The 22,002-nt window shown below is 37.9% G+C and overlaps 1 protein-coding gene across 1 annotated transcript in view; it reads right to left on the bottom strand.

The window, feature by feature from the left end:
• Positions 1-22,002, bottom strand: part of LOC127228265 (phospholipid-transporting ATPase ABCA3) — a 78,786-nt gene that overhangs the window by 5,761 nt on the left and 51,023 nt on the right. Inside the window, exons 19-27 of the mRNA XM_051192827.1 lie at positions 21,678-21,924; positions 21,336-21,540; positions 19,345-19,561; positions 15,827-16,000; positions 11,305-11,483; positions 8,409-8,534; positions 7,994-8,188; positions 1,781-1,968; positions 598-768 (exon numbers count right to left, since the gene is read on the bottom strand). Coding sequence (XP_051048784.1) covers positions 598-768; positions 1,781-1,968; positions 7,994-8,188; positions 8,409-8,534; positions 11,305-11,483; positions 15,827-16,000; positions 19,345-19,561; positions 21,336-21,540; positions 21,678-21,924 — 1,702 coding nt within the window. The remainder of the gene's footprint in view (positions 1-597; positions 769-1,780; positions 1,969-7,993; positions 8,189-8,408; positions 8,535-11,304; positions 11,484-15,826; positions 16,001-19,344; positions 19,562-21,335; positions 21,541-21,677; positions 21,925-22,002) is intronic.

Below are 22,002 nucleotides of genomic sequence, written 5' to 3'. Positions count from 1 at the left end.
CTATCTCTGCTCTCTGTGTGTGCATGAGTGTAGTGCCCATAAAGGTTAGAAGAGGGCATTGGATTCCCTGGGACTAGAGTTACAGTTGGCTATAAATTGCCATGTGGATACTAGAAATTAATCCTGGAATTGAACCTCTGGAAGAGCAGCTCAACTGCTCTTAACTGATTAATCATCTCTCCAGCCCCCATACCCAGTTTTCTTCCTTCCTTCCTTCCTTCCTTCCATCCTTCCTTCCTTCCTTCCTTCCTTCCTTCCTTTCTTTCTTTCTTTCCAATGTGAGCTCTAGAGATTCATATTTGAATAGCAAGCACTTTACTAATTGAGTTATCTCCCCAAGTCCTGAGAAGTATGTATTTTTAAAGGATCAATAACAGAACACAAATATATCTCTCACAATTCTTCATTTTTAAAAACACACAGAAGATTCTTGGCTATTCCATTTATTGGGATTAACATGAATCTTAATTCCTAAAAATAAACTCATTACTCAATCAAATACATTTTCAGTAGTCCTGGCTACCAAATAATTAGCTAGTGTAGCATTGCTACTATAATTCTTGCCAAATCTTAACCGAGCCTTTCAAAGAGCCATACCTGTGGGATGTTATAATGATGGCCTTTCCACTTTCACGAATCTTTATCACTCTGTCCCAGAGAAGGCGCCTAGCTCTTGGGTCCATGCCCGTTGATGGTTCATCCAGTAAGATAACTGAAGGCTTTCCCATTGTGGCAATAGCAGTGCTCAGCCTACGTTTGTTTCCTCCACTTCAGATCAAAAGCAGGGGAGGGTGGAAGAAATGAAACTATATCTATCAGTTATTTCCAGGAAAGACTTAGCACACATACTCCTATTACTGAGAGTTCCAACAAACCCCATATGTAGACATCTTCATGCAGATTCAGTATGGATTTAACAGAGCATCAGGTCCAAGTACATTTGTGCATGTACATATATAATATATTTCACAAATGTGGTTTTGGCTCCATTTGTTTACTTGTTATTGTTAGGTTGCATAACCCCACCCCAGTTTTAAGGCCTACATGTCTCTCGGTTGCAAAACAGAATCATAGCAATAATAGGGAGAAGAAAGCATAACTGATTCCAGTTTCAGAAACCATAGTTCAAATAGAATCAGGATATCAAGTTTCATTTCTGAAATGTGGAACTGTTATTGGCATCTGAAACCCAACAGAATAAGAAGGTATCCAACTTGGTCTTAACTGTCAACTTGGCATGGCCTTGAACCACCTGAAGAAGTCTCACTTGAGCAATTAACTTCCCTTATCAGGTGGGTTTGTGACTGTGTGTGTGGTGGATTGTGTTGATATTAACTGATTCAAGAGGGCTCATCTAGGTAGGTGATAAGAAAGTTCACTAAGTGTGAGCCTGTTAGCAAGCCAGAAAATGAGCAGTGTCCTCTGTACATTCTATCTGTACACCATTGGCTATGAATGAATTCCCTGTTTGGAGGTAATGATGCACAGAACAGTAAGCAACCCTGCCCAGGTCTTGGCCCTGACTTCCTTTGATGATATACTGTGACCTGGAAGTGAAAACCAGATGAACCTTTTTCTCCCCTTAGTTGCTTTTGTTCAGAGTGTTTTTAAACACAGCAACAGAATGAAGCTACAACATATGGTAACACACTCTAGTAGTTGTGAGATAGAGATGCCTAGGTGGAGCTTTGGGCACTTGTGTCAAACAGCAGGAACAAGGGGTGCTTAGTCATGAGCATCAGTGCACCAGTAGTTGAGGAGCTATGGAATAATGACTCACCTGTAGGTACTGATGAGAAAATTGGCATGGGGCTCTAGATCCAAGGAGTTCAAGTGCTTGTCCACATAGGGTTGAATCTGATGCTCAGGAACTCCCCATATTCTTGCATACATGATCATTATTTCTTGACCAGTCATGTATTCCAGCATAGCATCAAATTGAGGACAATAGCCAATTTTTGACCTCACCTAATTACAATAATTGCTGTAAGTGAAAACTCAAGCCATCTAGCACCTTGTGGACATTCATAGACAAGGCAAGAGGGCTGCAGTTCTTCAGACCATGCTTCTAAGAGACCTATCAGAATTTTCTTTTCTGAAGGGTTACAAAATTATAGCTGGTGAATCTATTGTAGTCTAATGGAATGATGAATAGTTCTCATATTCAGTTCTAATTGTCATTGGGGATAAAAAAAAAAAATCAGAAACCAAGTCCCAGGTCCCAGTCAGTTTGTAGCTATGTCTCCCTCTTAATCAGGGGCTCCGAGGAGCATGGCTAGCATGGATCCTCTCTTTACTGTTCAACATTCAGAGCCCTGTGCATGCCTGTCCCTTAGAGACACTGAACCAAAACCAAAGACAGCCCTTATTTTTCAAACAGGAGCTCAAAAATGATGGTTGTGTTAGAGCTTAAATTCCTTTCCAGTAGCTGCACACAGCCTAGTTAGCCGGAGAAAAAGACTATGAACTTAAATTAATAATTCATTTATATTGATCCTAGATTATTCATGCTTGTAGAGTTGGTATGGTATAAGTCCCTTCTTCTCTGGCTACAATGCTCTTAAGGATAGCGTGTTTGCCACTCATACTTTAATTTCTTTCTCTTGACCTGTTTTTAGGATCCATATACTAAAGATATAATAAAAACACAATTAGTACAAATAAAACTGGAAAATGATTATCTGTATACAGAAAATAATCCAGACATGATCAGAAAACACCTGTGATGACCCTCAGCTTCTTTCTCAGGCTGATATTAAGCACAGAGACAGAAAAAACAAAAAACCGCTAAACTCCCCAGAAACAAACAACATCAAACAGAGAGTGGGGAAGGCTGTAGTTGCTAGAGTTACCACATTGTCAGTTCAGGTTTTAGCAAAAATGTCAAGTGTACAATAAAATAGAAAATGTGGTTCATTCATAGGACCGGGAAATGGAAACTGCCAACCTGAAAAGTGTTATGGTGACAAATCTGCTCAGCAAAGACTTTGAAACAACCATCTTAGATGCTAAAATAACTAAGGGAGCTTGTAGAGAAAGTTAAGAAAATGACACACAACTGTTACTAGAGAGAGAAATCCCTCTCTCAGGTATGGGTACTACAAAGGTGTAGAAGTTCAAGGACACCTCATTAGTCAATGAGTGGATTGCAAAAGAAACCATAAAAAGAATTTAGAAATAATTTAGAGGTAAGTGAAAATGAAAATACAACATAGTTTATGGGACTTAGTAAAAGTAAAATCAGAGTGTTGGGGGTGTTTATAATTATACTGTCTAGCTTAGTTCATAGTTGGAGTTGTCCCCAAAGAGTGATTGGTGAGTTACTACAAGGAACTGGCCCAAGCCATTTGAAAGAGATGCACTAAGTACAGAAGACAGCATTGTCCTTTCCATAGATTATAGGAAAGGAGATTAATGGCCTTAAGTGAAGGAGTGCTCTATGGAGTTTGTATGAAGCTTTGTAGAACTTGACTCAGGATTAGGTTAGTTTCTACATGGTTAACAATCTAACTTTTCAGGTTTAAGTAACAACCTAAAAATCTTCTCAGTATATTAAAGATGCTCCATAACAACTTGCAGGCCCTGGACTGTTTTCCTGAGAGGAAAGATTGCAACTGCATGTCTCAAGTCCAGGGCCCTGTGCTTTTTTGATCAGGGATAAAATATAAAAACCAGGGGGAACTTGAGGACAGTTACATACTATAAACATGCTACAAAATAAGTAATCAGGCTGGGGGTCATAGTACATGCACTTGGCATGTGGATGCAGAGGGGCCCGATTCAAATTCATCTTTGGCTGCATAGCCAGGTGGAGTCAGCATAAGCTATATGAGACTCTATCCTTTAAACAAAATACATCAGAACAAACTGAAAACTACTGCAGTGATTCATGATCTGACTCACGAATTAAGAAATGGTCCCATGCATTCCAGCACCATGAAAGGTGATGGACCCACAGACATCTTGCTACATTATACCACTCTGGTGTTTAATTCAGATATGAAATCTCTCAGAAAGCATATTGCTGAGTGTTTTTCATAAGGAAGAGCTACCAGATGTAAATCACAAATCTAATTGATAAACATAGTAATGAATTTGCTGGAACACTAAACTGAGACATCCCAGTATAGCCTTACAAACAAATAATGGCTTTACAGCCTTGATCAGAAACTCGTTTCTCTTATTCTCCTTGACATGATAGTGCTGAAGATCAGGCTATCTTTACCACTGTGGTAACTATCTCCTTTTTTCTTCAAGCAAAGACAAAAAACTCACAAAAAAAGAGCTGAGTATAATAGCAAATTATAATTGTGATCCAGTTCTGTATCTCTGAAGATTCTCTCAAAGTTGGTGCCCTTGAACCTGACCTTCATTTGAAAGAAATGTGATCAATATAAAGTGATATTTCACAGTGAACATATGTTCTGGGCAGCTGAGTGGCAGGTTGGCCCTAACATAGTAACTGAAGTCATTGTTTCTCTTAGTTTACAGATTAATTCATTAGTATCTTCTCTGGATGGATTTATTTTCTCTTCCTGAGTTCTCTTTTCTCAAACCCCTCATTTCCTTAATCTGTAACTTTAAGATTTATAATTTGTAGTATAACATGCTTAATATATTAAAAATGTTGGTTCCTCTTTTATTCACTAAAACATATAATCTGAAGAGATTCTAAGAATAAAATTCCATTTATGACATCAGTCAATATAATAAAGTAGACAAAGGGGTTAATCAAGGAGTTTAAAATGTTATACACTCAAAAATATAAAACACTTCTGAAATACATTAAACAGACATACAGACAAATCATGTTTGTGAAGTCAGAGAATTAATATTGTTAAGAACCCGGAAATACCCCCAAATTTACAGTTTTTGTTTTTTTTTTCTTTGGTTTTGTTTGTTTGTTTTCCTAGACTGGGCTCAAACTTCTGATCCTTCTGTTTCTACCTCCTTTAGCAAATACTACCAGTGTGTACCACTGCAACCAGACAGATTTATAGTTTTGATATAATCTGCATCAAAATTATAAGAATACATTTCCTTTGTACAAAATAGAAAAACCTATCCTAAAAATAATCTGTAATCTTCGGGGAACCTAATCTCCCAAACTATCCTGAAGAGGAAGAAGGATATCGAAGGGCTCATTTTTCTCAAATTAAAAACTTACTGAAAGGTTACAGTAACCAAACAACAGGTATTGGCAATAGAGGCAGATGCATAGGCCAGTGCAACAGAATAAAACCTAGAGTAAAACCTTAAGCCTGGCTCCTGCCTGTAACCCCCAGCATGCCAAAGGCCGAGGGAAAAGGATAATCTGGAGTTCCAGGCCAGTTTGGTTTACATAGAAATTTCTAGCCCTGACTTTCAAATACTTTAACTGGTTAATTATTTTGATAAAGTTGCCAAGACCATCCAATGAGTAGAGGATAATCTTTCCAACAAATGGTTGGACCTTTTACACCAAGTATATCAAAGAAGTTTAAACTATTAGGCTCTAAGAAGAAACCATATAGAGAGCTTCATTATAGTGGACTTGGTAATGAACTTTTGGATCGGCTAACAAACTCCACAGACAACAAAATGAAAATAATTTGTATATCAGAGAACAAGGGAAGGAAAATGTCGACATATAGAATGGGCTAAATATTTACCTATAGGTGTATGGATGGAAAAATTTAGCCTAATTTTCCCTAGACTCTGCCCCCTAGTAGTGAGTAGGCAAAAGGTCATTCTTGACTGTTTAGGACAGGGAGGTTTACTGACAGCACCTGTGAGCAAATGAGAACAGGAAATGAGCCGTGCCACACTACCCAGAAGCCCTAGTGAAAGCAGACTTCCTGGTCTAAGCGCGGGCTTGGATAGTTCAAATTGGTCCACACTGGATGCTATGACATGATTGGTTTATGATGCGCGGGCTTTGTTGTAACCCTATAAAAGCTGTCTGAACCCTGACCAGGGTTCCCAGTCCTTTACCCCACGTGGAGTATGGCTGTGGACCCCAGTGCACTGGAATATAAAAGACCTCATGCTTTTGCATCAAGACCGCTTCTCGTGAGTGATTTGGGGGGTGGGCCTTTCCTGAGTCGGGGCATGAGGGTACATGCCCTCCGCAAGTCTTCCATAGGTATTAGTGTACAGAATACCTAAACACTCCTCCAATTCAGCAACAGAAAAGCATCCAAACAAAAGACTCGAATACACACTTTCCAAATAAAGAAACATTAATGACAGCAAGTATGTGGGAGAAGTGCCCAATATCACTAATCAGTTGGGAAATGCAAAGCAAAACTACAGTGGGTAACTATTTCACATATTAGAATGGATACTATATATCAATCCAATGACACACAAAAAAAGAGAAACATTCATCACATGCACAACTTGCAATTGTGTGTGACAAGGATGGAAATGGTGAAGCTCATGTGGAATATACTATGACACTCAAACCTCTAAATACTTTAAACAACTAAAAGTAGGCTTCCAAATAAATGTTTATTGCTACAGTTCTGCCTTGGATATCCTCCATGTACCTATGTATTGAATACTGGGTCCATGGCTTGGCTTACTGGGAGACTGTAGACTCTATGACTTGGGACCCAGTGGGAAGTCCATAGGTCATGTTCTTGAGAATAAAGGGGCCCTGTCTCCTTCCATTTTCTCTTTGTGCCCTGGCTATGAAATATATGGTTTTGATTTGCCATGCATCTCTTTCATGATGTGTGATCTTGCCATAAAACCAAAATGCCACAGAGCCAATAACACACCCTTGAACATTTGAAACTGCACAAAATGAATCTTTTAAAAAATAAGTTGACTAAGATGTTTTTTTATAGCTATGGAAAGCTGACTGGTACATTTCATACTGATGTGATAACATTATCATTTGTAATAGTCAAACAGTAGATGTATGGGTAAACAAAATGTGCTGTAATCATACAACATTAACCTTAAAAACAATGGTAGCTGGAATATGCCAGGCAAAAAGGAACACAGCCAAATTCATACAGTCAGAAAGCAGAAAGTAGAACTGGTTCCCCAGGGGTGAATGAAGGGAAAGTTATTGTTTAATGGGAGTTTTCAGTTTGGGATGACAAAATACCTCTAGCACAATGTCACTGAATTCAGAAATTCATTAGATGGTAAATTTTACTTATCTATTGCCATCAAGATAAGAAGATATGCTAAAGAACATTTTAGAGACAAAGCAAAAAAAGTGTCATCAACAGTCACATAAAATGTGAGAGATTCTCCAGTGGCACACTGGAGAGATGCCTGAGGCATGAAACTCTTTCCTCAGACATTGTGATGCAGAACCAGCCACTGCAAAGCTTGTGTGCCTGGTCTCCTTTGAAATCTGACACTTTCTGGGACCATGATGTTGATTCTCAATTCAGGTTTGTTTCCTGATGACAAATCACTAATCCCCTTTGCATCCTGACAGTACCAGGTGGGCATTTCACACTGCCCTTCTATCTCCCCAGGGAACTCCCTGATATGTGCTGTTGACTATGGAATATGAAACTATCATTCTTTTCTGCTTGTAGCTCTCACCATAGGTCTTCCCAAAGTTACTCATATTCAGTTCCTGCTGCCAGTGGCCAGGTACAAAGGTTAGTGGTCCTGCTTTGATTTGCAACCGGACTGAAAGGCCATCCTGCTCAGTGATATGGATTAAAGCCCTAGTTGCAGCTAAACTGCATGCAGGTCATCTGCTCATATTCGCTGCCTTACACCCATCCAGCCCTGTGGGATGCATGTCTTCTACACTGTAATGAGAACTTGCCTTTCACTCCTACAATTTCAAAAGAAACTCTTGTCATAGGTTATGCTCTTATTAACTTACTATTTCTTTAAAAAAATATTTTGCTCTCCAGAAACCACAGCATCAGCATCTTTGCCTATCACCATTACCATGTATTATCCCTAGCCATCTGCCTACTGCTTGCATTCTAGATCCATCACTCTGTTCATATCTTAGCCTGGAATAGCTTACCTTTAGGCTGTTCTTGATGATGCTAATACCATCAATGAACACATCCCCGGTGGTAGGAGTCCTTTCTCCAGTCAAAATTTGGAAGGTAGTTGTTTTACCTGCTCCATTGAATCCAAGTAATCCAAAGCACTCCCTCTCTTGGACAGCAAGGGAGATATTTTTCACAGCCAGAATTGGTGGATACTTAAAGTATATCTTTAAAGAAAAATACACACACAAAACACAATTTAGTAAAGTATATTTGTGGCTTATATAAAAAAATATTGTGGACAAAGTGGTCCTGCACTCAGATAGTGTCACACGAAGATCATGCAAGAGTTTGCAAAGGCCCTGAAGAACCGTGGTGAGCCAGATGCCCACAGCTTGCTCTTGATGGGTCTGAGGACAGAATATGAGTACCATGGAATGCCCTTACCTTTGTGAGCTCCTTAATAAGAACTGGAGAATTCAGAAAATTTTCAGGCTGATAGAGAATTTTCCTTCTCTCATTTTCTACATCTTTATCTTGAGATTCCCCAGAACATTCCTTGGAAATTTTATCCTGTATTTTTTAAGACAAGAATCTTACATGTGGATATCGTTTGAGAGGCATCTGTCCTAAAAGTGGTTTGTGGAATCTAAACTGAGGCATTGTATTACATATGTCTAAGTGGATGCTTTGAGAAATTTCCAAGAGGCTTTCTGAGTATCATTTCAATGGTCACATCTAATAGTAACCTGTAGTTGACCACAGAATTGAAGGTGAGGAGCATAAAAGAGGGGAAAGCTATTTGCAAGGCAGAAACCATGAATTTGTGTGTTCTAAAGAATGATTAAACTTTAAAACACTTAAGGACATGAATGGATGTCTGCATCTATTTCTGTTTTTTGTGTATTTTCTTTTACTTTTTCCCTCAGTTTGTTTTGTCCTATTCTGATTTGTTTGTTTTTGTTATATTATATTGTATTGTATTATAATCCTTTAGAAGCCCGTTTTTTTTTCTAATGAAACACAGAAAGGGGGTAGATCTGGATAGAAGAAGTGGGAAGAAGTTTGGAGCAGGGGGAGGGAAAATTGTAATGAGGATATATCATGTAAGAAAAAAAAAATCAGAGAAACATCACCCTTCGAAATAGCCACAAACAACATAAAATATCTTGGGGTAACTCTAACCAAACAAGTGAAAGACCTGTATGATAAGAACTTTGAGTCTTTAAAGAAATAAATTAAAGAAGATATCAGAAAATGGAAAGATCTCCCATGCTCTTGGATAGGTGAGATCAACATAGTAAAAATGGCAATCTTATCTAAAGCAATCTACAGCACAATTCTTCACAGACCTTGAAAGCATGATACTCAATAATACTCATAATAGAAAAAAAAAAAAAAAAAAAAAGCCCAGGATAGCCAAACAATCCTGTATAATAAAGGAACTTCTGGAAGCATCACCATCCCTGACTTTAAGCTCTTACTATAGATATATAGTAATAAAAACAGATTGATATTGGCACAAAAACAGACAGGTGGACCAATGGAATCAAATCAAAGACCCTGATATTAATCTACACACTTATGAACTAAAATTATTATTTCCACTGGGAAGGGGAAATAGACAAAATCTCCTGAGTAAATTGGGAGTGTGTGGGGAGGAGGAAGGGAGATAGGAGAACATGAGGGATCCGTAAGGTCGAGTTGGGGGAGGGACAGAAAACAAGGAAAGATCTTGATAGAGAGAACCATTGTGGGGTTAATGAGAAACTTGGCACTAGGAAAATTCCCCAAGAATCCACAAGGATGACCCCAACGAAGAATTTAAGCAATTGTGGAGAGAGTACCTTAACTGCCTTTCCCCTATAGTCAGATTGATGACTACCTTAATTGACATCATAAAACCATCATCCAGTAACTGATGGAGACAGATTTAGAGATCCACAGCTGACCACTGGGCTGAACTCCTGAAGTCCAGATGAAGAGAGGGAGGAGTGATAATAGGAGCAAAGGGGTCAAGAGACCATGTTGGAAAAACCCACAGAGACAGCAGACTGAAACAACTAGGAGCTCATTGACTCTGGACTGACAGCTGGAGAATCCACACAAGACTGAATTAGGTAGGCCCCCTGAATGCAAGTGATAGTTGGGGGGCTTGGGCACCTTGTGTGACCACGAGCAGTGGGACCCAGTGGGACCACTATTTATCCATAGTTCATGAACTGGCTTTTTGGAACCCATTCCCTGTGGAGGGATGTCTTGCTCAGCCTAGATACAGTGGGGAAGGCCTGGGTCCTGCCCCAAATGATGTGAGGGACTTTGGTGATTCCCCATGGGAGACCTCACCCTCTCTGAGGTATGGATTGGGGATGGGAGGTGGAGGGAGGAGTGGGAGGAAGGGAGGGAGAGGAAACTGGGGTTGGTATGTAATTTTAAATTTAATATAAATAAAATAAAATATATAAAAATATTTTTAAAAAATATCTAGATTTGAGTCAAATCTCATTGGGAACTGCCATTGTCTTCAGTTCACCACCTGACTTGCCTTTTAGATGAAGCTTCTGCTTCCCTACTAGGAAGCCATGTATCTAGAGCAGCATGTGCCTGGCTTACTCTCTTTCATGGGTACCCATCTTTTCCTGGGCATTCTTTAGCTGTTCTGTCTTTACCTTCATGAATTTATCAAACTGCCTTTTTAAGTCTTTGGAATACAGTCTACTCTTATACTAACTTTTCCTTAGCCAGATCATGTGGAAACAGCTCTGTCATCTTACCTAAAAGCTTACATTATTACTTTCCATTTTTGAGGCAATTTCTAACTTACTTAGAACTCCCCTGTAGCTCAAGAGTGCCTTGAACTTGTGATCCTTATATGTCAGGCTCCTGAGTAGCTGGAACTATGAACTTGTATAAACATATGTGGTTTGATGTGTGTATTGTTAAGCGTTCATTTTTTAATTAATGAGAAATTTAAGAGCCATGGCTTTAAACTTACTAAAAATAAATAAATAGGGAAACTAACAAAGGAGAAGTAAAAACTGAAAGTGAGTAAACAAGGAAAATTATAAAAATAAATATAAAAAGTGAATGTAAGAGAAAGTTGTCAATAATGGATAAAATTCATAAGGACAAAATCTAGCACTTTAAAATGACAATCAAAATTAATTCACTTTATTGAAGTTAATACCTTAGCAGGACTTTAAGGAAGGACATTCCTGTAGATACTGTCATTTTTTTCTCTATTAACTGACGTAATAATATACAGCACCACTTTCCTTGTCTAACATTAATGCTACTAGAGTTTTTATTTTTTTCTTGGCTTGTTCCATGCTTAAATACTTACTGTCTTGTATTTCTTGTAGACACCAAAGTAAATGTGTTGATGGATAAGCATTCTTAATTTCCAAAAAGTATTCTCCCAAAAGAAAATGAAGAGGAGGGAAACTAAGCCTGTGATGCCCATAGCAATTAAATACTTTCCGATCATATGCTCCTTTAAAGAATAAATATTCTGCTCGATATCTGAGGATGGAAGGAGAAAATGGGGGTGTCACACTTAATCTTATTGCCTAACACTGACATGAAGAACTAATAAAATACCTAGTAAGCAATAAGATAAGGCAAGATATTAGGCTAAACTTAAATACAGTATTCAGAGCCTGAGAAGTGTTTAGCCTGCTATGAAAATGTAGATCAAGAGAAAAACTTCTAGGACTGACCCTCATTAATATATTGTATAGTAACATAGTAAGAATATAAATGTTAACACAGGTATTGATTGTCTAACAATAAGTCAAGACAGCTAGCCCTAGGGAGTCATATTTCTCCATCTTAACCAGCACTGAGATTCCAAGCTTGTGCCACCAGCCCTGACTTGTTTTTTAAATGTGATTTTGGGAATTGAACTCAGGCTTTCACGCTTATATGACACTTGGACAACTGAATTATCTCCCTAGCCTAATAGTTGAAATATATACTTACAAAAATAATTTCAAAGAGGACACAGAGAGTTCCTTATACCCTGTACCCACTCTCCCTTAATATATACCAGCTATGTTAGTGTGATGAGTATTATCATGAGTGGACAGATATGAATACCTTATTATTAAAGTACCAGATTCATTAACATTTCCTAGCTTTTAATATAATATCCCTCTTCTGTTCCATGTCCCAATCCAAGATACATTACCCTTAGTAATAATCTCCTGTATTTTCTTGTCTGTGATTATATAATCCTATTCATGTTTATGATGGTGGTGTGGTCTTTGGAGTGGAACCCTATGGAGGAAAGTGCCCTTTCATCATGTTGAAAATGAGGTGTATATTATCAGATTGAACTAATTCTATTGCTATTGACCTGAGTACCTGTTTGATGTCATGTTGTTAGCTTTCTCTGTTGTAAACCTCTTTCTTCTTATGCTTTTCCATACTGAGCTTTGAAATACCAAATTTGGATAATTTCATTTGAATATAACCAATAAAAATAAAAAAATAAATTTCAGAGTTCCCCATGTTTACATAAAAATAGATTAGAAATCTTTTTCTGCACCTTGACCCATAATACAACTCTACTTTTATTGCCCAAATTGCTCCATTTTGGGTCTTTGAACTCCTTGCACTTTTTAATAATTGTGTACATTCATATGTGTATGTGCATGTGTGTATGTGTGTATGCATATGAACATACAACATAGCATGAGTGTGGAGGTCAGAAGACAACTTTATTCTGTCTTTGTGTGGTTCCCAGGGACTAAACTCAGGTCACCAGGCTTGTGTGACAAGTACCTTTACCTACTAAGACACTGTGGGCCCTGGATTTTCCTTTTAAAGAATCATTTTCCATAAATGTTTGCAGTGCATGTGTAGACACAATTGAATCTTGTGTTTTTGTTTATTTTGAATTCAGCAGCTACATTAATTTATTATAAAATCTAATAATTTATTTATTAGATTATTTATTTATTAGGAAAATTATGATTTTTAAAGAGACCATTATATTTAGTATTCTTTTTTTATTTAATTTATTATTTTACATGTTGATCTCAGTTTCCCTCTCCCTCACTCCCTCCCTCTTACCCTCTCTGCCCCTTCACATGCACCCTGACCACCCTCCCCTCCCATCCCATCCCCCCGCCCCAATTCCACATGGAAGGCAATGCCATCCAGGTGGGGTCATATATTTAGTATTCTTAGTAGTCTTTTCATTTCTCACACTTAAGAATTATGGTTTTAAAACACTTTATTCTCCCAGCTGGAGAAACCCACCGAATCAGCTGACCTGAACAAGGGGGAGCTCATGCACCATAGTCTGATAGCTGGGAAACCAGCATAGGTCCTATTCAGACCCCCGGAATGTGGGTGTTAGTTAGGAGGATGGGCAGTCTATGATGCCTCTAGTAATGGATCAGTATTTATCCCTACCTAGTATATGAATGGACTTCGGGAGCCCATCCCACATAGAGGAATAATTCCTCAGCCTAGATATATGGGGGAGGACCTGGGCCCTGCTCCAAATGATGTGACAGACTTTGAAGACTCCCCATGGAAGGCCTCATACTCCCTGGGGAGCAGAAAGGGGATGGGCTGGGGTTTGGTGAGGGTGATAGAGGAAGATGGGAGGGATTGACAGGTAAAACAACCTTGTTTCAAATTAAATAAAAAAAGGAAAAAATAAAACACCTGATTCATTGCAAAGCTAATATGCTACAAGCATACACACTTTAGGCACAACATCATAGTGACATCTGTTAACCCAGTCCCTTCAAGTAAAGTCCACACAAACTTACCTTCTCCCTCATTTTTCCACCTCCAGGGGTGTCCACAAATTATACACATTTTTATCTACACATAAGAGTGTCAAATATATATCCTTAAGGTAACAATATATTAGTTTTAAATATGAACAGTTTGAAACTGTACATTTGGTGTTATCTTCTAGAAATTGTTTTCTCCTTGTGTTATATTTTCTACAATTCTCAAATGGGAAGTGAAATAGAAACAACTTCAGAATGACCATGGCTCCCTTCATCTGGTATCAACATTGGTATCTTGCTGAATTATCCCACCTCCATACTCTGATATCATAAGATAATTTGCAAATAAATTGTCTTTGTGGTATTTTTTAAAAGAATATTTTATTGTATGTCTTGATTTTGTACCTTTTAAAATTTTTTATTTATTTATTTATTTATTTATTTATTTGCCTTCTATACTCTTTGAATGATGTTGACTTCCTCTGTTTGCTAGAAGTGATTGTTTCACAGACCATCAACACCATGGCCATTTTGTGGGATGACCACTTGTTTGTGTGGAGTATGGAAGCCATGCCTCATTAAAGAGTGAGGAGTAGACTTGTACCCACTGCTTTCTGGAGTGAGGTGAGGAGTGTAGTAGATATAGTCTCCTCATTCCCTGGCAGGCTTTGTGTTCTGTAGTACCCTTAATTCATGCTATTTGTTTTCTTCTTTTTGTACAAGCTCAAGTTTCTAAGAGACAATTCTGCCTTTCATGGTTTTTTCTTTTATTTAATAGACCCTAACCAGTTTCTCTTCCATCAATTTTTTTTTTCTTTCCAAGTGTGCTGTATAGTTTTATGTCAACTTGATACAATCTAAGATCATTGGAATGGAGGGAAACTTGTGGGATATTTGATCACACTGTGAACCCCCAGTTTGCATTTGTGCTAATTAAATAAAATAAACTTTGGATCAGGAGATGGAGCCAGCAACTAATTGACAGAAAGTAATCATAGTCAGAGGGAGTCTAGAAGATGGAGAGACACACAGGAAGTAGCAGGGAGGGGCTTTGAGCATGATGGTCTTTTTTGGTTTGGTGGAATAGAAGGTCTGAGATGCCATGAAGAGGCTAATTGCTAGTTGCTCCTCAACCTCTCTGAGCTAGCAGGTTTTCACCCCAGCTTCTGACTCCTGAGTCTTACTAATAAGTAAAATGATAGGGATTTAGTAAAAAAAAAAAAAACTACATTTGAATGCAGCCACAGGAGGTAGATCCAGTGGCACATAAAAGTTCTGCCAGGCCACTACCTGAGAAGCAGCCAGTAACTTCTGAGCCACAATTATTGGCTGAAACATCAGTAAATTCAGGTGCAGCCACTGTGCTGAGGAAAAACAAGAGGGCCTTAATTAAGAAAAAAGTCTCCATAAGATCAAGCCTTAGGGCATTTTCTGAATTAGTGATTGATGGAGAAGAGCATGGTGGGTGATGCCATCCCTGGGCTGGTAGTCTGGGTTCTATAAGAAAGCAGTCTGAGCAAACCATGGGAAGCAAGGCAGTAAGCAGCTTCAGTTCATGGCCTCTGGACCAGCTCCTGCCTCCAGGTTCCTGTCATGACTTTTTTTCAATGATGGACAACCATGTGGAAGTGTAAGCCTAATAAATCCTTTCCTCCCCAACTTGCTTTTAGTCATGGTGTACCATCATAACAATAGTAACTGTAATTAGAACACCAAGAATGAGAATTTTTCCAATGCATCAAACCATAAACCCTGTAAGTTCAGGCAATGTAAGTAGGGGAAATGTCGATTTCCTCTAAGCTACACAGAAATAATGCCAATCATGAAAGAGAATAAACATAGTGACAATAAATAGCTTAATAACTCTTCTTACTATTTTAGTTTCCCAACACAGAGCACAATAAAACACACACCACTAAATTAGAAAACAAACACAAAATCAATAAAATTGAAAGCTTATTTTCTGAAAAGACTGAGAAAATTGCTAAACCATTTCAGGATTGATCAAGAATGAAAAGAAGGGCATCGAGATGGCTGATTGAATAAAGGCATTTGCTACCAAACCTGATGACTGGAGTTTGACCTCAGGGTCTACATCCCCAGTATACTTACTTTCTTTGCTACAATTCAGGTATTTGGGAACATTCTTTTGCTGGGTGCACTGTATTTTCCTCTGGTAAATAACAGTGTAGTCACCTATGCACTTCCCAAGGTTGTAAGTAGGAAATATCAATAATGTGTTGAGCAGGATAGTTCTGGTGGTGTTAGACAAGATGACTGGCATTTCTAAAAGGGTGACAAGAACACGTTATGTAAGAGGAAATGAACCACCTCTAGGATAAGAAGTCCTCTAGGAATGAACAAGCCAAGCTTGGGAACTGAAACCCAGATGGTTATCTCTGAACAACAACCCATTACTTGCTTCATTTACAGTTTGAGTTTGTGCAGATGATTACAGAATTATGAAAAGTCTTTTTAGTGAAGTAGAGCTACCTGTGACTAGTATTTCCTCTGTGAAAAGAATTTTAACCAAGTACTTGATGCTTATAGAACATTTCCAATTTTCTACCTTTTCTGAAATCTGGTTTAGTAAATTGCATTTTTAAAAGTACAAGTTTTCATGTTTGTTGGCCCAATGTTGTTATGTGTAAGAGGACATTTTCTTTCCTTCCTTCTTTTCTTCCTACCTTCCTTTCTTCTTACCTCCCTTTCTCCCTCCCTCCCTCCTTCCCTCCCTCCCTCCCTCCCTTCCTTCTTTAATAGGCTGTTTGCAATGGTACAGCAACTGTATATACCTATTTGCTGGTTCCTAATCTACTTACTATTATATCTATTTCTCAGGTTCTTTCAACAATTGATAGCCCTGAGGGGAGGTATCTGCATAGTATGTTCACTTTCTATCCAGTTAAATTTTACTTCTTTTTGTCTGTAATTCTTCTTGTTTTGAATGTTATTCCATTTGGCCACTACACTTTAGCCTTCATAACATTAAAAAATTATAGCTATACTGTTTTTCCAAACAGCCAATTGGCTGCAGGTGGTGTTATTCTTTGGCTTCCTAAGTAGTTCCTACTTCCCGCTGCTGTTCCTTGGCTCACGTTTAAGTTCTCAGGTGTGTGCTCTTTCAGATGGTAATGGCATTTCCCCTTCTGTATTAGCCTGTACAGTGCACCATCTGCTAGGCTTTTTAGATATCATGAAACAATATGCTCATTAACTCACACCCAGTGAATGGTTTGCTCAGTAGGTACTATTTGTTGACTTCCCCTACCACCATTGTTTTGTCCATTCTCAAACAAAAATCTTCTGTTATGATATCGTGTGTGTGTGTGTGTGTGTGTGTGTGTTTTTTTTTTTTTTTTTTTTTTTGCAACTCATTGGAGTAGTTCTAGTAATTCTGAGTATGTATACTTACTGTCAAGTATATAAAATTTAGAATTCTTAGCACTTAATGCTAAAATGAGATTGGTGGTACCATGTTGTAATACTGTGTCTCTAATAATTTTAACATGAAAAATACATTTGATCTCATCACTATAACAGCTCAAGTTTTAATTTTCTATATACATATCTTTTGTGACTACTATACTTTGTGTATCTTAGTTTCTGAAACTGTGCTTCTTGTAAATAGCATGAAACTAGAACTTGGGCTTGGAGAATCTATTACACCAACCTGGTCAAATATCCAACGATCCTGTGTTGTCACTTAGCTTTAGTACTGGTGTTCTTTGCTAATAATCACTGTCATATTACTTTTTGTTTACTATTTGCCACTCTATTCTACCCTCTTCTGTCTCTTCCTCCTTTTGCACTGGACACATTGTGCTTTGCAAGTTATACTTTAAAGTGTCTCTCTAGCAGGGACACTGGACATTCAGACATGCCCCTTTCTGGTTCACTCTTGGGCTGTGGTTGTGGCAATAGTATTCTTTTAGCCTTGAGGCCCAGAGTCTCACTTGCTGAAACTAGGTGAGAGAAACTTTCTGAAATTAAATATTTCTGTGTGTGAATAAGCCTGGATATTCAAACTTTTTCAAACACTAATTATTTGTCTTCTAAATTTCTTTCTAAACATTATTTGGCTATATATTGGAACCACTCTATCCTCCAGTGATTTTAAAATTTCATGGTTTTGTTGTTTCTATGTCATGGGATAGTATATTTCTTTTGTGTTGATCTTTCCTATTTCTTAACTATGGATAATATTTTAAAACCTTAATCTGAAGAAGCTGTTTTAGCTTTATTTTAATTGCCATGTAATAATTTTGTATGTACTTATGGAATAATAATATATGACATTATGATAGATCTATATAATGTGGAACAATCAAATAAGAATAGTTAGTGTACCCATCATATCAAGTATTTTCATTTGTAATGGGATTATTTAAAATAATCTCTTATCTATTTAAAAATACATAATATGAAAAATAATCATGTCAGTGTGCAATGTAACCCTAGAATGGATTCCTCCTGCCTAACCATACTTGAGTTTATTTTCATGTAAAGATTTTATTTGTAAATACTATATGTACAATGTACATTTTAATGTATGCACTATATGCTTAAGTTTGAAGTATATTCAGGTTTGGTTCTGATACTACAGTATCTTCTTTGGGGACTGGAGAGATGGTTCAACAGCTAAGAGCACTAGCTAATCTTGCAGAGGACCTGAGTTCAGTTCACAGCACCTACACAGTGACTTACAACCACCTGTTTCTCTAGTTCCAAGAGATTTGATGCCCTTTTCTGGTCTCCAGAGACATCTGTATGCACATGGTACGCACACAGACAAGCAGGCACACATACACAAGAATGAAAACAAATGAAAAAAAAAACCTAAAATCTTATTTATATGGGATTTAACTAATATTATTAGGAAGCCAGGGAATTTGTTTATGTTTTTACTACTCACCTGGGACCACAGTCACCTGAAATTATTTAAAATGAAGTTTTTTTTCATGTAGTTACTACACTTGTAAAACAAAATGTATGCAAATACTGAAAAACTCTTAAGGGAAATATTTATTTCTATATCTGAGTCAAATAATTTTGAGTTTTTCTGAAATTGGGTCTAAAAGGGCCATGTAACTACCAGCCATGTGAGGTTTGACAAAAATATACAGTGAAGAAAAAGAATGGCATTTTCAATAAATGGTGTTAAGAAAAATAGATATCCATGTGTAGAAAAAAATGAAACTAGATATGTATCTCTTTATAGTTTTGGTTGTGAGCCTAGCCTTTAATGGCTGAGCTATCCCTCAAGTCCAGTATGTATCTCTTTCTCACCCTGCATCAAAATCAATTCCAAAGGATCAAAGATCTCAGTGTAATGCCCCAGGTTCTGAAATTACTACAGAGTCACTGAATCTAAGCTATAAGAAGTGGGGGAGAGGTCCCACTGAGAACCTGAAGCTCATGCTGGGTCTCAGCTTCTTACTACAAGGATTGTAGTGGAGCATGATCACAGAAACTCAAGAAAGGTTGTTGAGATATATCTAATACAAATTGTCCCAAACCCTAGAACTTAACTGTCTACTCATGCCCATCTCTTTAGGCCCATTGCTGCTACTGATTTATTTATTGCTGTCTCTGGGGAAGGGGACATTTTGTGAAGTGCTCACACTTACTGGCTACTAATAAGGTATCTAACAAGATACTGAAAATGCCAGACACATAATTGAACATGATAATTTTGATGTAGGCAGAGGTGCTTTTAGAAAATAAGAAGCTCATCAGGTATGTGAGGGGAATGGCAGACCATCCAAACAGTGTGAGGATCAGCATTGTCTCCAGAATGTGGTAGTCTGTGACATAAATATCAATTTTGCAGTATTTGAACACAACCTGAAACAGACGGGACAGAGACAAAAGTAAGGTCAGGGTCTCTGTTTTTCTCCCCCCCCCAACACATATTTTACACACACACACACACACACACACACACACACACACACACAAAGTCACAACACTCCAGAGAAAGAGGGAGAGTGAGAGAGAGAGGGAGATGGAGAGGAAGGGAAGGAGGGAGAGAGAGAGAGAGAGGGAGAGGGAGGGAAGGAGGGAGAGAGGGAGGGAAGGAGAGAGAGAGAAAGAGAGAGAGAGAGAATACCAAGACTTTCATTTTCTGCAACTTTGTAATAATAGAACCCACAGCTTATGCGCATGAATTCAGGTCAGGTGCACTCTCCTCCTCACCAGAGGACATCCCAGCAAACAGAATCATAACCATGGCCTTTTCTTGTTTTGGTTTTCTCCTTAGAAGAGTTTCTCTAAAGATTCCTACACAGAACCAGGAGACTCTTATACTAAAGACTGCTATCAACTTTCCCAGAAAATAGATTTGTCTAAATGTTTTCCTCATATTTCATCAGTTGCCTCTTATTGATATCCCTTGCTTCTAATTTAGTTTTTTTAAGTCTAGCACTTCTTGCATTCATTCCAGAATCCCCTTTGTAGTTACTCACACATCATGTGGAAAACCATATAAGGAAGCAAGAGACCTAAATTGGAATCTTGTTTGACTGAATCTTCTCCCAAGTTTTAGAAATCACCATTCCACGTGCTGATTCTCTAAATTTGGCTGTTTTGTACATTTCATAAAGAAGAATCACACAGTACTTGCTTTGGGTGACTGCTGTATTTTATATAAATATCCTCTGCCTTCATCTACAGTAACAGCACATATGAGGAGCAACTCTTTTCTAAGGCTAACTGGTACTGTATTATGTGCAGATACCATATTCTATTTCTCTATGCATCTGCTAGTAGTAATTAAGGTTTCCTCCACATTTTGACTGTTGTGATTAGTATATAGTGAAAGTAGGAAAATAATGTATCTTTGACATCCCATTCCATCTCTTACATCTACAACTGTGATGTTTAATTTTAGGGTAGTACCACTGAATATCTTGAGAACCTTGCCGTGTTGTTCCTGGCAATACCTATCTTTCTGATTCCCACCAACAGGTGTCCAGGGTTCCAGTTTTCCCAAAACTACCTACTTGGTAGTATTTTTTGTTTGTTTGTTTGTAATGGCTATCCTAATATTTGAAAAAAAGATTTAAGATATACTGATGGAGATTTAAAAATAGGAAAGGTGGCAATAGTCCAGTTCAGAATACTAGGAGACAAAATTTAACACAACTCTGTAGTAGGAAGTATGAAACACAGTAAAAAGCTTTCTACTTTGAACAGTTTTAGAACTCAGCAAAAGCTAAAAAAGGAGACACTGGGAAATTAGTTCATGAGATACACTTGTACTGTGACGAAGAATACTTTGTTATAATAAAGCATTTTGAAGTTGTTTTCTTAGTCTACCTTAAGAATTTTGGATTATTTATTTATTTAGTCAGGGTCTCATGCACCCCAACCTTGAACTAGGTATATAGCTGAGGATGACCTTGAACTCCTAACCTTCATGCCTCTACCTCCAAAGTGCTGAAATTCCAGGTGGTCACCACCATTCCCAGTGCTGAAATATGCTTTATATGATAACGAGTGAGATTGTTTATTGGCATAGCTATGTTTATGAAAACATCTGCTATGTTTATGAAAACTATGGATTTTCCTTGTGGAACTAAAGGAAAATAAACTCTCATAAACATTGTCTGTCACTCACCAGTAGTAGGCAGCAAGAAACAAAGAAGATGATTAAGTCAAACAGGAGAGCAGAAAGCCAGTACACAAGGACAGAGGCCCCACTCAGAAACTGCATGTGCTTTGCCTTGGTGGTTCTCTCAGTCACTGTCAGAAAGCAAAAGCCACTGACCAAAAGAGCCATGCCCAGTTGAATTTTTAAGGCAACCATCGTTCCTTCTGCACTCCTACAGAAGGAACCAAAAGAAAATCCATCAGAAGATGCTATTTCCATCAATGGCTACTTTTATCACAGAAATATAATTGCGGAGAGTGGGAAGAATGCATTTCAAGTGCAAAAGTAAAAACACGAAACAAAACATACCCTAGATTTTCCTTAGCCTGGGGGTGTGGCTGAGGTTTATTGGAGACTGTTATGGAAGCATCAGCGCCAGAAAGTGACATGAAAAGAATGTTGTCTAAAACTGCCAGGGATAGAGATGGTGAATGATATGCTTCGTTGTTGAACAGAAGAGTAAGCTTTGTTGTATTTGCAACCACCTTGATGGAAAGTGCAATAATACATAAATGAATGCATTCTTCATTTCCCTCCAAGTATTTGAGTAGGTCACCTAGGGCGAAGACACAATACTAGTCAGTGGATCCAACATGCAAATCACACTAATGAATAGCATTCAAGAACAAATAAT

Source organism: Phodopus roborovskii, unplaced genomic scaffold (genome assembly GCF_943737965.1).
Source record: "Phodopus roborovskii unplaced genomic scaffold, PHOROB, whole genome shotgun sequence".
NCBI classification, from domain to species: domain Eukaryota; kingdom Metazoa; phylum Chordata; class Mammalia; order Rodentia; family Cricetidae; genus Phodopus; species Phodopus roborovskii.
The sequence above is the reverse complement of the archived record's forward strand: the minus strand, read 5'-3'. Positions and strand labels throughout refer to the sequence as shown.